The sequence below is a fragment of the Populus trichocarpa genome, chromosome 4 (genome assembly GCF_000002775.5).
Source record: "Populus trichocarpa isolate Nisqually-1 chromosome 4, P.trichocarpa_v4.1, whole genome shotgun sequence".
Taxonomy (NCBI): domain Eukaryota; kingdom Viridiplantae; phylum Streptophyta; class Magnoliopsida; order Malpighiales; family Salicaceae; genus Populus; species Populus trichocarpa.
In genome coordinates this window covers 11,638,118-11,653,965 of record NC_037288.2, presented here as the reverse complement: position 1 = coordinate 11,653,965, position 15,848 = coordinate 11,638,118, and the positions used below count along the sequence as shown (strand labels likewise).

The 15,848-nt window shown below is 31.6% G+C and overlaps 1 protein-coding gene across 1 annotated transcript; it reads left to right on the top strand.

Moving 5' to 3' along the window:
- Nucleotides 1-13,506: 13,506 nt before the first annotated feature.
- Nucleotides 13,507-14,891, top strand: LOC7472599 (uncharacterized protein At5g19025). The gene has a single exon (XM_002305995.4). The coding sequence runs from the start codon at nucleotides 13,955-13,957 to the stop codon at nucleotides 14,660-14,662; it is 708 nt and encodes a 235-aa protein (XP_002306031.2). The 5' UTR covers nucleotides 13,507-13,954; the 3' UTR covers nucleotides 14,663-14,891.
- The last annotated feature ends 957 nt before the right edge of the window (nucleotides 14,892-15,848 follow it).

The following is a 15,848-nucleotide window of genomic DNA, read 5'->3' as shown; positions in this document are numbered from 1 at the left end:
TACTGGCACTACATCTATACAGGGAAGACTCCCATGTTTAGCTCATCCCTAGATTGTTCAGTACAGGCATATTTTATGCTAACTCTTTTTGGAAGCTCTGGATATCAAGGCCTCATGATGAATACATGATGGAAATGAAGTCAGGTTTGAATTTATTCTCTTAAAATATTTGCTACTAGTTTTTTGAGATCGAGTATATCTTTAAAACTATATATCGGAATGAGTTGAAATTTTACAATGAGATAATGTAAATATAATTTGGCAAATTTCTAGGTTAAATGGAGTTCGAGAACATATTATTTCAGAAGGTTGAAGTTACTAGACAAATCTTGTTAAATCTGTCAGATTAGATATTTGTATATTGTTTGGAACATATCTGGAGTTACAGGTGGATTTTTGTTGAGATCAAGTTGGGCTAGAAACTAAATATTTTAAACTTTCCAACCTTATATGGTAGACTTAATATTTCAATCAGACGAGAGAGAACGATGTGCTTGAAGTTAGGACTGAAAATTTACCAAAAATATGCGAAAATTAGAGATTCAGGCTACATGAAGGAATTTTAGCATGAAGACTATATTTTTATTATCTTATTTTATTTATTTAATGTTGAATAATTATTTTTAATTTGGCTTTGTTCTGGCCCACTAGACATTGTTTAGGAGTTTATTTCATTATTAGATTTATGTTAATTGATTATTAGTTTAGGTTCATTAACTTGCAAACTAAAAGAGGTCTACTAGGATTAGTTAGAGAAGAATATATATTTTTTTTTTAGTGAAAATTGTAACCGCAAGTTGGAGAATAAATGTAAGTTTTCTTTTTGTTTATTATTTATGGCAAAACAACTTTTCTTTACAGGGACAAAAATCGTACACTGACTTATCGAAGAATAATTGGCTTCATGATGTTATTCGCATATTTAGGGTTCTTAGATACAAGGTTATCTTTGAGTTCAAGTCTTTTTTTCAATACATTTGATTCTTAGATACATGGTTAACTCTAGGTTAAATTTTTAGCTTTTTAGATTATTATCTACTTTATTGAGGGTTACTTGACTACAGTGATCAAGAAGTTCACATCAATCTAGACTCACACATTCTAAATAACTTAAAGAAATGAATACCAAATTAATAATGTCAACAATGATCAGCCCAACTATCCCGCAGTTGCTGATAAAATAATGCAGGCTTTTGATAACAAAATCAGGCGATAGATTTAAAGATTGATCCTTTGTTCATTTCTATTGAAAAAAATAAAATAAAAAATCCAAGGATACAGTGAAACCGGATTGAATGAAGACAGAGAAGTTGATGAAGGCCCTTCAGATTTCAATTGTTGTCGGAGAAGGCCAAACACGCTTGCTTTTCTTTATAACAGAGAATCCAACCAAACAACTCGCACCAAAAAAGAGGTACAAAGTTATTTCCATTTCTTGTTGCTTTTACTTTCTCTTCCTTTCTTTTTGTTTCTTCTTTGATATGCTTATATTATATATCATCACAAAGCAAATGACACCTAATTTGGGATTCTCTTAACCCTATACCAAACAAACAAGGTTATTATAGCACAAGTAATTAAGCAACTATCAAGGTTAATCATATATTAATTGAAGGTCTATAATAATAATAATAAACTATTCTTTTCCCCCTCTTTTTTTGGGTTCGATAATATAAATATTTTACTTTTATATATGTTTTCATTTGTTTATCAATGATTGAGAAAAAAACAACTAAAACAAGGTGACTCTTTCTATATAGTCCCCTAATTTTGAGTTTTTGTAAAATTGGATACCCCATTTGTTTAAATCAAGGCGGTCAATTTCATTATGTTGTCCAGAATAACTAGTATATCTCGCACTAATTCAAAAAACAGAACAATCTATAACAAATTTTATGTTGCTCAAAATCTTAGATCATTCCGGTCTTGTTTTGTCTATTCTGTTTCATGAATAGTATTTTTTCCCCTTGGGTTGTGAATTGAGAAGGTTAACCTGAATAGATTCAATATGTTGTTATCTTTATTTTTTTTTAAATATCATCTTGAATTTTTTAGTCAAACTATATTTTTATCATTCGTTCAAGTTATCTACACTTGAATGTTTCTTTTAATGTTAAAAAAATGATCCAACCTGAAGCGTAGCGCATATCGATAATTTAGTAGTTCCTTAATAAAAATGTTTAAATTTTGAAATTATGTTTAGATATTTGACATTGATATTGTGTTTGAAATTTGAATTGTATAATTTTAAGTTAATTTGTTTTTAGATTTAATTTAAAATTATGTATTTTGAATACACACACCCCGAAATAATATGTTAAAATACTTCAAAACTAATCATTCTAATTAAAAAAAAGAAACACAAACCGGAATAAAATTGATAACCCTGATATTAACATAACATTTTAAAGTATCGTAAAGTATTGATGCATTTTGTGGATCCTTTGGTGCACTAACTAATCTTATACAATAATTTAATGATGTAATTGCCAAGTAATTAGCTTAAATCCATGATATGTTATAAATTAATTATCATATTAGTGGTAGCCCCGTGAATTTACTAGAGATGGTTTGATCCATCAAAATCAAACCAATGTCTTATTATATATAGGGTAGTAAAAACCATCCGAGATAGATTTTTTGTGTTTTTATTTTCGGCAAAGGTTGGCTACGGCTCCGATTCCATTAAGCACGTGATGCCATGAGCTGTTAAGGGGACCCAATGCACGTGATGCCATTAAGCTTCTTGACTCCCCCCCCCCCCCTTCTCTGGTGCTGAATTTGTTCAATTTAGTCTCTAGATTTATTTTATCCGCCTTCTCATTTTACGCTTTTATTTAGTATTGCATTCCAAACATAAATGGATTAAATTTTAATTTTTTTATGTTTTTAAATTATTTTAATACGCTAATATAAAAATTATTTTTTTAATATATTTTTTTAAAAAATACTTTAAATAACAACTATTAACCTACACTAATGATTTTAGATGGGAGCCGGGACCTCCCACAAGTCATGATAATATCACACACTTGAGAGAATCTTGTGGTTCTTTCTTTCCCTTCATGAATTTCCAACTCTTAATTGTCTTGGGTGGTGGCCCAACTAGTAAGAGTCCATGTCCATGTTCATGTGAATGGACCTCCAATCACGTGACAAATTCCTTTGCTTTCCTTTTTTCTTTAATCACATGAAAAATTATTCTAGTATAATTGAGGAAAACATATAGTTTATGGTGAGATTTTATCAATGAGTAGTAGAGGTGCTATCTTCTTATATATTCTCCAAGATTTGTGTCCCTGGCAAGATTCTTATTCATATGTTATTGCTTTTATACAAATACTCTTATTACTGTATTTGATATTAGGGATGTGGAAAAAAACCGAATAAACCGAGAAAACAAAAAAAATTAACCAAAAAAACCGAACCGAAAAAAACCAATTAGAATAGTTAGAAAAAATCCCGGTTCGATTCGGTTTTCGGTTTTGTAATGCAGGAACTGGTTAACCCGAACCGAACCGAACCGGTTAAAAAAAAAAGGTCCTTAACCAGTGTTTTGTGTTGACGGTATAAATAGAAAACGACATAATTCCCTAACCAGTGTTTTGTGTTTTCAAAACGCTGCCACTCTCGCCTCTCTCCACTACCCCTAATTCCCTAACAGAGTAACACTCTCCCTCGCTGCTAACCCTAACTAGAGCACCCACCCCCGTACCAGAGCACCCGCACCCTCTCGCCTCTCCGCCTCTCCCTCTCCCTCTCCAATCTCCTTAGACTTAGAAAATAGAAACACAGTTACACAGAGATCCAAAACAGTTTGTGTTTCCATCGTTTGAAACCAGTCAAGCCTCTCAATCCCTTACTATTACTTTGTGTGACCTATAAATCAACTCCAAAAATTAAATAAAAAAATCACTTTTCTCTCTCAAAATTCTCTATCTCATCATCGGTCAAACATATCGATAAAGGTCACAGCCGACTCTTGTCTCGGCGCTGATGAAATGGCGTGGCCGCCTGTGTTTAGGTTTCACCCGACAGACGAGGAGCTTGTGCTTTACTACTTGAAGAAGAATATATGTAAGAAAAGGATAAAACTCAATATTATTCGGGAACTTGATGTTTACAAGTGGGATCCTGAGGAGTTGTCTGGTATGCTATCTTTTTTATATTATTTCTTTTTTTTACTGGCGTTGATTTTAGTTGTGTTTTTGTATGATTGTTAAGGGTTGGTTTTCATGTTTTTTTTGTTTAAATTTGACCGGAGGATTTCGGGATTGGTTACAGGACTCAGGGAGCTGATAATGGTTAATTAGTATGTGTTTTGGAATTTTGATTTGGGTTTTATGTGGATTTTTGGTTTGATAAGTTTTTTTTTTTTTATGATTTGGAATGGTTTATTGTTGTGAAAATGATTTGAAGGAGAGGGTTTTCTTTGAGAATTTTTTCCAATTCAAGTTTTTTCTTGACTAATTTTTAGCTCCCTATGTGTTTGTTTGGCTACTTAAGCCTTGGATTTGATGTTTATTTTCTTTGTTGAATTGATTTTGATGTTAGGCACGGTGTTGACTGTTTGATAAATTTATTTTGATTGTCAAAGCATTAGTTTGAGGTGAATTGTAGACTTCTTTCGGTTTTGTATTTCTTGTACTGCAAAAATTGCATCGATAGCTTTGGCTGTGAATTTACTGTTTGCCTGCTTTTCCAAGAGGCGAGAGTTAGAGTTTGGAAGATTGAATTATCTATTAATATAGGCAAATATTTTGGATTTGAAGCTGTTTTGAGGTTTCACTTCTATGTCTGCTACTTTGCTAGTAACTAACTAGCAGATGAAGGACTTTTATGATCTATTTATTTGTTTCTTAGATGGAGAAATAGGGATGGTTTTGTGGTGTGGGCAAGTTTAGATGCAAGATGGACCCTGTTGATTGCAATCCTTTTTTGTTATTATGGATCATGGATTTGGAGATTTTATTGTTTTGTGCTAATTAATATAGTTTTGTTCACTATCACTTACCATGCTACTGCTTCTGAAATGAATGGATGATATAAGTTTTACTTCTTTTTTTTTTAAATGGTGAAGCTCCTTAGCAAGTAGTAAACATCTTGTATGATGTAGCAATAGCTCCCTGAACTGGGGGTAACACTTCTGTTTACGGTTTTCCAGGCAGATCATATGCAGAATAGCATGCTTCTCATTTGGATTTTGATGGGGTGGGGGTGAGGGTAGATTATGAATTTCAGGAATCAAAGTGTAATGGTCTTGAAGTGCTTTTTTATTGAGACAATATGCAAATGAAGATTTATTGAAAACGTATGGTAAAAATACTATTTTTTTATTTTCATATCTTCTAATTTAATTTATCATGTTATAATTTTAGATTATGAATTCCAGGAATCGAAGTTCAATGGTCTTGAAGTGCATTTTTATGGAGACGGTGTGCAAATGAAGATTTATTTTTTTGGCTTGAAGTGTTTTATGATAATGTTATTAATTTGTTGTTTTTTCTTTAAGCCCTTTGAAGGCAATATGGTTTGTAATTTAGATTTTAACTTATTGGTGTGTGATTATGAGTGTGTGTTATTTAAACTTTTCATAAGCATAAAAATATTAGGAAGGTAAAAAATATATTGAACACAAGATTGACATTAATAATTTCATATAAATGAATATTTAGTGGTAAAAAAACTTAATAAACATAAGATTGTCAATAACAATTTAATACAAATTAATATTTCGTTGTAAAAAAATTAAATATGCTTTGGAATCTTCAAAGAAAATTAAACAATATCAACATTAATTGCAAACCCATCAGAAATCCATTAAAAGCCCATTACAAAGCCAAAAAAAGCCCAAAAAATAACATATAGGTTTTTTGGGTTTTGGCCAGCAAAAACCGAACCAAAACCGGTCGGTTTGGGCTGGTTTCGATTTGGTTTCGGGTTTTTTTTTGGTTTGGTAGTTTTTTATAGGTAAAAACCAAACCGAATCGAAAATGATCACCCCTATTTGATTTAGAAATTTTTAACCCAATATTCTACATTATTCTTCTTAGACCTAAAACTACTCGGTGGGTAAACCTATTGACCAGGAACCTAGCCTCGTTCAGGTTAGTGGAAAAGACTAGTTTTAAAAAAAAAAATTAAATGATGTTATTTCAAGGTTTTTTTTTATATATAAAATAGTCAAATCTTGAGTTAACTCAGGTCAATACCCGATTCACAATCTAGATCTTGAGCTAACCCATATTGTTATCTAAATGATTCAAGTGAATGTGATAGAGATATGAAAGTGGGTGTGGTGTAAAAAAAAATTCATCTAAAATCAAGCATTTTCTATGAAATATGCCGTAGAACTCCCTACCATTCCTATTTTATTAGTTGTGAAATGATTTGTATAAAAATTAGGTATGAATCTCTTTTCTACACAAACACAACAAAATTTTTAAATTTGACATTATGATAGCTTGGGCTTTGTAATATGCTTAGAATGTTCTTCATTTTCTAAAAAAGAGAGATTGGATGCTCACCTCTTATTAATATTGTTCACTCTACATTCACTAGGTGTAAAAACTCTAAGCCTTAATTGAATTTGGTTAGGTTTTGTAAACATCAAAATTTTAAAAGTACAAATCATGGTTCAAACACTTTGGGGATGTAAGCTAGTTTGTTTGGGTCCAAAATAAATTATAAACCTAGAGTAAATATATTTCATGATTCTTACTTAAAAGATATTTTTATATTGATTTTTTAAAATTTCCCTTTAATTGAAGGACATTTGAGATAAACAATACATGATATGTTAATGAATAATTAAGAAAGCAAAATAATAATTAATTATAGAGAGAGAGAGAGAGAGAGAGAGAGAAAAGAATAAAGTAAAAATATAAATTACTTGAAATTCCTTTTTAAGTCGGAAGGCAAAGTTCACAAAGAATGGAAATGATCAAATTTCTTTACTTTCAAGTCAAGTCAAATAAAGACTTCACATGAACAAAACTTTCAAGCTTGTGGAAGATCTTTACATCCAAAGCAAATATTCATATCCTTTTAAATTGGAAGATAAAGTCCACAAAGAATGGAAATGATCAAATTTCTATGCTTTCTCAAGTCAAATAAAAACCTTACATCGACAAAAGAATTCATGCACAAGAAGCATACACTAAAGATTTTCCAATTATTTTTGTACCCAAATTAAATATTGTAATTTTTTTCCCATCACTAGTGTATTAATTTTAATATACAAAATGTGTGTGTATGATCGGTCTTACAACTAGAGGTCACCAACATGGCAGGCTGCTCTAGAAGCTAATACAAATAAAGCTTTGTACCATTATCATAAAAAACCTGGGACAAGTTAAGTGCTTGGAAGCCTCTCCCTTCTCAGCAATTAGCTTTCATCGAAGAAGCTCGTGCTAGCTAGCCTTCTTTTCCCGTCTTGTTCTTGTAAAACAGTTTTTAAGAGACAACCAAGAAGATGCTTGGCGTTAATGACCTTCAATATCTTATATGCATTGCTAGCTTTATGTGTCGAGTTGGACGAGGTGAGAATTTGAGTCTAGCAAGGAAGGAAAGTATACCTTTAAGCCTGCTGTAATGCATGAGTTGAGGAAAGGGGGCTCGGTCAGATTCAATTGACCTAGACTGGCCTTACTTTTCTGTGATGAAACAACTTTCTTTACACTTGATGACTTGGAATATGATTATACGTCTAGATGGGAAACGAGAAATAGATAAAAAATATATATATAGTTAGTGACCGCATTACGTCGTACGCTTATCTTTTCAAATATCATAAAAATCTAAGATTTAAAAAGAATTGGATCTGGCTGTAACGCACCCAAAAGTATTGAGTCTAGCTGCAACACTAAACCCAACAATAATATTTAACTTATCTGTCAAAATTTTTATGTTTTTTAATCTTTCAAAAACAATTATGGATTTTCTTCGATAGTAATAATAGTTTTTTTTAAAATTTAATAATAATAATAATAATTTTTAATTTTACACTTCAAATCAAATATATGGTTATTTTTCAATATTGATAATAATGTTTTTCAAATTTATTAATTATTTTATTAATAATATCAATTATAATAAAAATAATAATATTTATAACACAAATAATACTATTTTTAATATTAATATTTTTACTTATAATAAAAATAATAATATTTTTAATACAAATAATAATATTTTTAATATTAATAATTTTAATTATAATAAAAAAATAATATTCATAATACAAATAATAATATTTATAAGCCTAAGACCTGGAACTTTGGGTCATGAAGCCGGACCCAAGAGAATTGGATCTTGACGCAGGATCCATTAGCTGTGAATCCGGATGACGGACCCGAAAAATGGAAGGAGGTGGAATTTAAAGGCGAAGGAAATGGAGTGTGTGTGTGGGGGGGGTAGTGTCAACACTCACTGCTAGGAAATTGGTAAGTAAAAGGGGTCAAGTCTACCTCGCCTATGTAAAGGAAGAGGGGAGAAAAGAAATGAGATTGATGAGAATTTCAATAGCACGGGAATTTCTAAAGGTATTTCTAGAAGACCTGCCAGGATTGCCTCTCGGACGGGAGGTTGAAGTGTCAATAAAATTTTTTTCGGGTATGGCCCCAATGTCGCAAAATCCTTACAGAATGGCCCAATTGAATAGTTAGACTGAAGACTCAACTACAAGAGTTATTGGAGAAAGGATTTATCCGACTTAACAACTCATCTTAGAGAGCCCCGATATTGTTCATAAAGGAGAAGGATGACACATTTTGGTTGTGCATAGACTACCGACAACTAAACAAACTGATAATAAAAAATAAGTATTCATTACCCAGGATTGACAATTTATTTGACAAATTAAAGGGGACACATGTGTTTTTGAAGATTGATTTAAAGTCGGGGTACCACCAGTTAAGGATTAAGGAAAAAGACATCCAGAAGACGACCTTCAAGACTCGTTATGGGCACTATAAGTTCTGAATAATGCCTTTTGGATTAACGAACGCTCCCATAATGTTTATGGATTTAATGAACAGGGTCTTCCAACCGTATCTGGATAAATTTGTAGTCATATTTATTGATGACATCTTAGTTTACTCTTACTCCTAAAAAGATCATGAGCAACATCTGAGGATAGTATTGAGAAACATTGAGAAGAAATCAGTTGTATGCGAAGTTGAGCAAATGTGAATTTTGGCTAATCGAAGTGGTATTTTTAGGCCATATTATATCTAAGGAAGGGATTTATATTGATCCTAGAAAAGTAGAGACCATTTTGAAATGAGAGCAACTTGTAAATGTGACGAAGATTCGGAGTTTCTTTGGGTTGGCTGGGTACTATCGAAGATTTATCAAGGAATTTTTAAATATAGCATCCCCAATGACCCAATTGACCCATAAGGGAGTCAAATTTGATTGGACAAGGGAGTGCGGAGAGAGTTTCCGGGAGCTTAAGAAAAGATTGATATCGGCCTCGATGTTGGCCCTTCCAAAAGGATTGAAAGGGTTTGTAGTGTATAGTGATGCTTCAATAAAGGACTGGGGTGCATACTAATGCAGTATGACAAGGTAATTGCCTACGCCTTTAGACAACTGAAGACACATGAGATGAACTATCTGGTATATGACTTAGAATTAGCTGTAGTTGTATTTGCCTTACGAGTTTGGAGACACTATTTATACATGACTCAAGTACAGATCTTTACCGACCACAAAAGTTGTAAGTACTTGATAACACAGAAGGAGTTGAACATGCACCAGAGAAGGTGGGTGGAACTAATCCAGGATCACGACTACATAATCAATTATCACCCAAGAAAGGCAAATGTTGTAGTTGATGCCTTGCGCTGAAAAAGCAAGGAAGTGATAAATGGGTTAATAGTACGAGATCATACGGAAATTTTGGAGTTAGAAAGTTTACAAGTCCAACTAAATATAGGGGTAAGGGGCTCGTTGTTGGCTAGCTTGAGGGCCCAACCATTTTTATGGGATAAGATCCAGGAAGCGTAAGAACGGGATGTGAATGTACTTAAAGAGAAAGAACAAGATGGAATGAAGTAAGGATTTCCCATTTAGAATGAAAGAAAATGGAATAATAAGATTGGGAATAGAGTATATTTGCCCAATAATAGGGAGTTGAGGGAGGAAATACTTAAGGAGGCCCACGAATCGAAACTGGGCCTTTTTAAGAGTTGATCAAATCCTATAAGAAAGAATTGATCTTCAGGTAGTCTTCGAACAAACCATAAACAACTCTATGTTGTCTAATAAAATCCATGGATTTTGTTTTTTTTTTTTTTAAATACCATTTCCTTTGCATTCATGTCTTTTGAGAAATCCAATAATTATTACACTTTATTGGGTGTTAAATAGATTACAGAGAAGTGGGAGAGTGGGAAAGATTGATTAAGTGTTTTTCTACAAGTGAGTGTGTTATTTTAAATTTGTGTTATTTTGATGAAATTATAGATGAAATTTCTCAACATTAATTTCTTTGGAAATAGTGATATGATAAAATTATAACAAAGGAAGATACATATTTGTTAAAGCATTTTAAAATAATGAAGCTTTTATTGTTATCAATAATGAATTATTTGTCCTTAAAACTTTATTGCTGATCACTTGGTGTACATAGGATGTTTACAATAATCCTTCCAAAATTCCAACAACACAACTTTATTTAGATTCACTTCTAAATAAGGTCAATGAATCCAAGATAATAAGCTAAGTATCTTTAAACAAAATCAAACTTAACTTATAACAAAGCTCAAAACTAAAGTGAGAAAAAGTGTAAAAAACCTAGAAAAACACTTTAGAAAACTCTTTCAAAAACTATTTTTTTTATAGTGAATTTTTGGAAGCAAGATTTATAAATTTTTTTATATAAATACCAAAATAAATTCCCTTCATTATCAGTTTTGATTACTTATTATAAAACCTGAATTAAATTTGACAATTTTGATTTTAAAGAGTTAAAAAAACTGTTTAAAAAACTATCAAAGTTATGAAGAGTTATTCTAGAAAAAAAATTGAAGAAACTTATCAAACATAATTCATAAGGTGGACAAGACAATAGACTTTAAATAATAATTCTTATTAAACTAGATCCACGTCAAAAATTAAATTGAAAAAAAAAATTTTAGTCTTCCAAAAATAATTTTAAAATAAACCCATAATATAAACAATAAGCAAAACTTATTTCTTTCTTGTGTCTTTGTACTAATTTTTCCTATTTGATTGCTGATAGTCCTTAAATTCTCTTAGCAATTCGAAAGACAAAACAAGAACCCTACTTTGAGCTTACAATGAAGTAAATCAAATCTATTAATAAGATTAGAAAAACTAATTTCATGGAATTAAGTATTCGTGTTTTTGTTTTTTCAACATACATAAAAATTTTTAAATAAAAAATAATTTAAAAAATAACCGCTACTATATTCTTAATAAAATTAAAAAAACTAATTTTATAAAATTAAGTATTAGTGTTTTTTTTTTAACATGGATAGGAATTTCATTAAAAAAAATTAAGAAAGGCTTCGACATCTAGCTTAGGATCTAACGAGGATGCAATAAATTTCTTTATATTCTGAACGGGCTAACATGGGAAGGGCAAAATAAAAAATTAACAGAGAAACTAAGATCTAGAATTTGCATCTAAAATGGTGGACAGCTGGCAACTCATCTTCAACAATCGATCATTAGATCTATTACCTTTAACACTCCTTTTCTGAATAAAAAATTTAAAACCCGAAAATTAACAATCTGCATAAAAATCTCATTGCATCTTAAGATAATCATGTTAAGACAGAATCTAAAGTAAAATTAGGCAAATTGGACTGACAAAAGAAAAATAGCCGAAATAATAAAAAAAAAATAATCAATAAATTTGATAATTAGATATATGATTAGTATAGAAAAGAGAAGAAAAAGAAAAGAAAAATGCAGAAGGAATGATGCCATTGATGAAAGCTTATGGAAAAATCTTTAAATAAAAAACTACATAGAGAGGGAGAAGAATTTTATAAACTTTTCCTTTAATTTAAGTCTCTGATTTAATTAGAGTATTGGATATTTATTTATTTATGTATTATTTTTTAAGTAGGAACATATACTATGTAATTTATAATGATAAAATAAAGAGCCTGGGATAGCCGGGATTTTACTTGCTCATCTGAACCCACAAAGTACGCTTTTCAGGGGGTGGGGTTTCCTCGAATCCAAAAAAAAAAAAACAAGTTTTATTAGAAGGAAATGATGTACGAAATGACATAATTATAGATTTTTTCTATTTTCTTTTAACTGTGGTGGATATTATAAGGTGGGAATCTGTATTATTTTAGGAAATGATAAATCACCTGACAAAATAACATAATTATAAAAAATTATTTTTTATTTTTTATTCTTGAAATATTTATTATTATGCACTTGACCTATTTATATCATTCTTTTTGTTCTTATCTTTATTTATTTTTTTGTAATTTTTATTTTTTTTGCATTTTGTTTTTGGAAAAAATATTATACAAAGACTAAAAGGAAATGATGTTTCACTGTAACAATATTGTCTTATTTTTCTACTCGTTAAAAATTAACTTGAGATCTTACACGTATTCATTAATATATATGATCTTCATTTTATTTTATTACAGGTAGGTATCAATATTTTGATTCATAGTTATAATATTTACTTAATGTAAAAAAAAACATGTTAGTAACATCTATACAAAAAAATTATTCAACACGCAAAAAGACAAGTCGAATAGTCACATTAACACTATTTTTTGTATTTATTGGCATATTCGATTCTCAACTTCTTTAACCAATGCATATATTTTTCAATTTATGATTAGAATTTTTTTATTAAAAAAACCTGTATATTCATTTTTTTATAACAAATATGTTGAAAATTTAAGTATAATTATCAAGAAAAAATAAAATGAACGAACTCGAGAGGAGAATGAAATCTGAAACTAATTAAAATATAATAAGCTTGAATCTTATAGTTTAGAATGGTCATAAACATGGTAACCGAACCATCAAATCATTTTAAGTGGAATCACCTTTTACACCAAAAATGACTGAATAATAACCATCTAGGTGGTGATCTAGTGATAAAAGTTTGGGACCAAGAGGTTTGCTCCCTCTGTGGTCTCAGGTTCGAGCCCTGTGGTTGCTCATATGATGGTCACTGGAGGCTTACATGGTCGTTAACTTCAGGACCCGTGGGATTAGTCGAGGTGCGCGCAAGCTGGGCCGGACACCTACGTTAAATTAAAAAAAATGACTGAATAATAAATAATAATAAATAACGAAGAAAAGAGGTCGGCCAAGCCCATGGTATACCCCACCAAATCATTCAAGCATCATTGGTCCAAGCCCACTTCATATCAGCCCTCGTATGTGACCACCAAAAATGATTCTCTCTTTAACTAACGTGTATGACCTTCTCTTTATTTATTTATTTATTTAATTATATACTTCTAAACTAAAACATAAATAAACAAACAAACCATAAGCGACTGTGATAGATTAAAAAAATCAAAACAAAAGGGCTAGTTAATGACTCCTCTGCTTCTTCTTGGCTTGGCAACGTCATAGCCGGCCAGCCCTGTTAAACCCATTTAATTCAATCCAAAAACACTCAGCTAAAGATTGATTCCTTTTCCTTTTCCTTTTCCTTCTGTGGAATCATTTCAGTCTTAATTGAGATTTGCGGTCTTCTCTAATCATTTGTTGCTGGAGAGACACGCATATAGGCACCGACCAGTTTGCTGCCTTTTGATCTTCAAGAGTAGGTGAATTTCTTGATCTTTTCGATTTTTTACGAGGTGGGTCGATCTGAATTTAGCTCTAGATTGGTGGGTTTCAATTGTTTTTGTGATCTGGACTGTTTAAGATTGCTGGGTTGGCGTCCTCTTTACTTTTCAAAAAACAAAATTATTGGGTTTGATTTGAGATGGTCTATTTCCATAGCTCAATCTCGGTCTGCAACTCATTTGACCAGTCATCAACAGCTTCCATGGCAAATTCTGTGAATTCCAGTGAGTTTAATCCAAAATCAAGGCACAACAATAATCATGTGCACAAGAATAGGAAGACAGTGAATGGCTCGAATTGTAAAACTATACCTGTTTGTGATAGATCTCAATCAGCTGTTATTGATGTTGTGATCTTGATAGCTGTCATTGGTGCTTGTGGATTCTTGTTATTTCCTTATATCCGGATTGTAACTCTTGGTTTTATTGAATTTGTTGCTGCTATTCATTATGTGGTCAAAGAGGAGGTTATGAGAAATCCAGTGATATACGGATCTATAGGGATTAGTTCTTTATGTGCTGCAATAGTTGCCTGGATAGTGATTTTGTGTGCTGCTAGGAAATGTGGGAATCCGAACTGCAAGGGCTTAAGGAAGGCAGCAGAATTCGATATCCAGTTGGAGACCGAGGAGTGTGTGAAGAATTCTAATGGTACCTTGGTGAAAGATGGACTGAAAAGGGGCCTTTTTGAATTGCCTCACGATCATCATCGAGAATTGGAGGCTGAATTGAAGAAGATGGCACCAACTAATGGAAGAGCTGTTCTTGTGTTTCGAGCAAGGTGTGGATGTTCTGTTGGAAGATTGGAGGTTCCGGGACCTAAGAAGACAAAGAAGATCAAGAAGTAGGATGTTACTTTTGTTGTTAATTCTATAGGGATGATACAACCAATAAAGGAGTAGAGTCAAAATGGAGAGAAGTGCCTTCTCCAATGGATCTTCTCAGAGCTACTGTGTACTTAAATAAGCTCATGGAAATAAGTTGTAAGGGATTATATATACATTTGGTTATATTGGAGAATATAAGAATCCTTTCTTTCATCAACTTGATATAATAATCCGTTTCTTTATTCCTGTATTTGGTTCTCCATTTTTGTTTTTAAATAGTCGTTGTTGCAGTATATAAAATCTCGTTGAAATATGGTGATTGTTCTAGGTTAACTTTAACCCATTTATTGTTGAACTTGATATTTCATAATTGGCGTGATCTTATTATAAACTAGCTGTTGTTGAATAGGTCTGATAAAAGTAAAGTGCAAAGTTGTGTTCTATCATTTTCCCTTTGCATGAGTGATGGCTCTGCAATTATGTGCTTTGGAATCTATGAATGATTATGTAATGGCAAATCATAAAACTTTGGGCAATGATTGCATAACATGGAGGTTTCTAAATGTCAAGAGTCATCGAAGACATGAAACTTCTGTTCTGCACACTGAAGTATAGATTTTGCATGACATCAAGCAATAGTTATTTCACTGTACCATACAAACTTCAAAATTGTAAACTAGTTATTGCAAATAGTTCTGCATATATATTAGTCATTCAACTCTACCATACAGATTTCAAGATTCTAAATAAGTTCGTGCAAATAGTGCTCTATCTATAAAATAGATAAGTAAATTTTGGAACTTGAAAAGGATGGGGGTGGGGGTGGGGGTGGGTTACAGAAGCAAGGCTCTGTTCAATAAGTAGATGGTCTATAGCTCCTTTTTCTTTATTTGGTGTTCGATGTGATTTTCAGACTTGGCATGGCAATAGGAAATAAAGAATTAACAAATTTCTCATAGAAAGGTTTTTTCAGTTGGCTTGTGAAAGCAATGTTGTGTGCCTGAATTAATTGTAGGCCCTTGTTGGCAACAAGGAGTTGGCTCTTCTGCAATGTTATGGGGGCATGGTGTTTACCTACCCAACAGGAAAGGTTCTTTATCTAGTCTGTGAATATAATTCCTTTTTTGGGTCGGCAACAGAAAGGGGTTTTTATTGAGCTGAAAGGACTTTTTCTCAAATCTATATTTTATCATTGTTATTATTTCGA

What these genes read in the sequence shown, in the direction of transcription:
- LOC7472599 (XM_002305995.4), top strand. Translation starts at nt 13,955, where the DNA reads ATGGTCTATTTCCATAGCTCAATCTCGGTCTGCAACTCATTTGACCAG.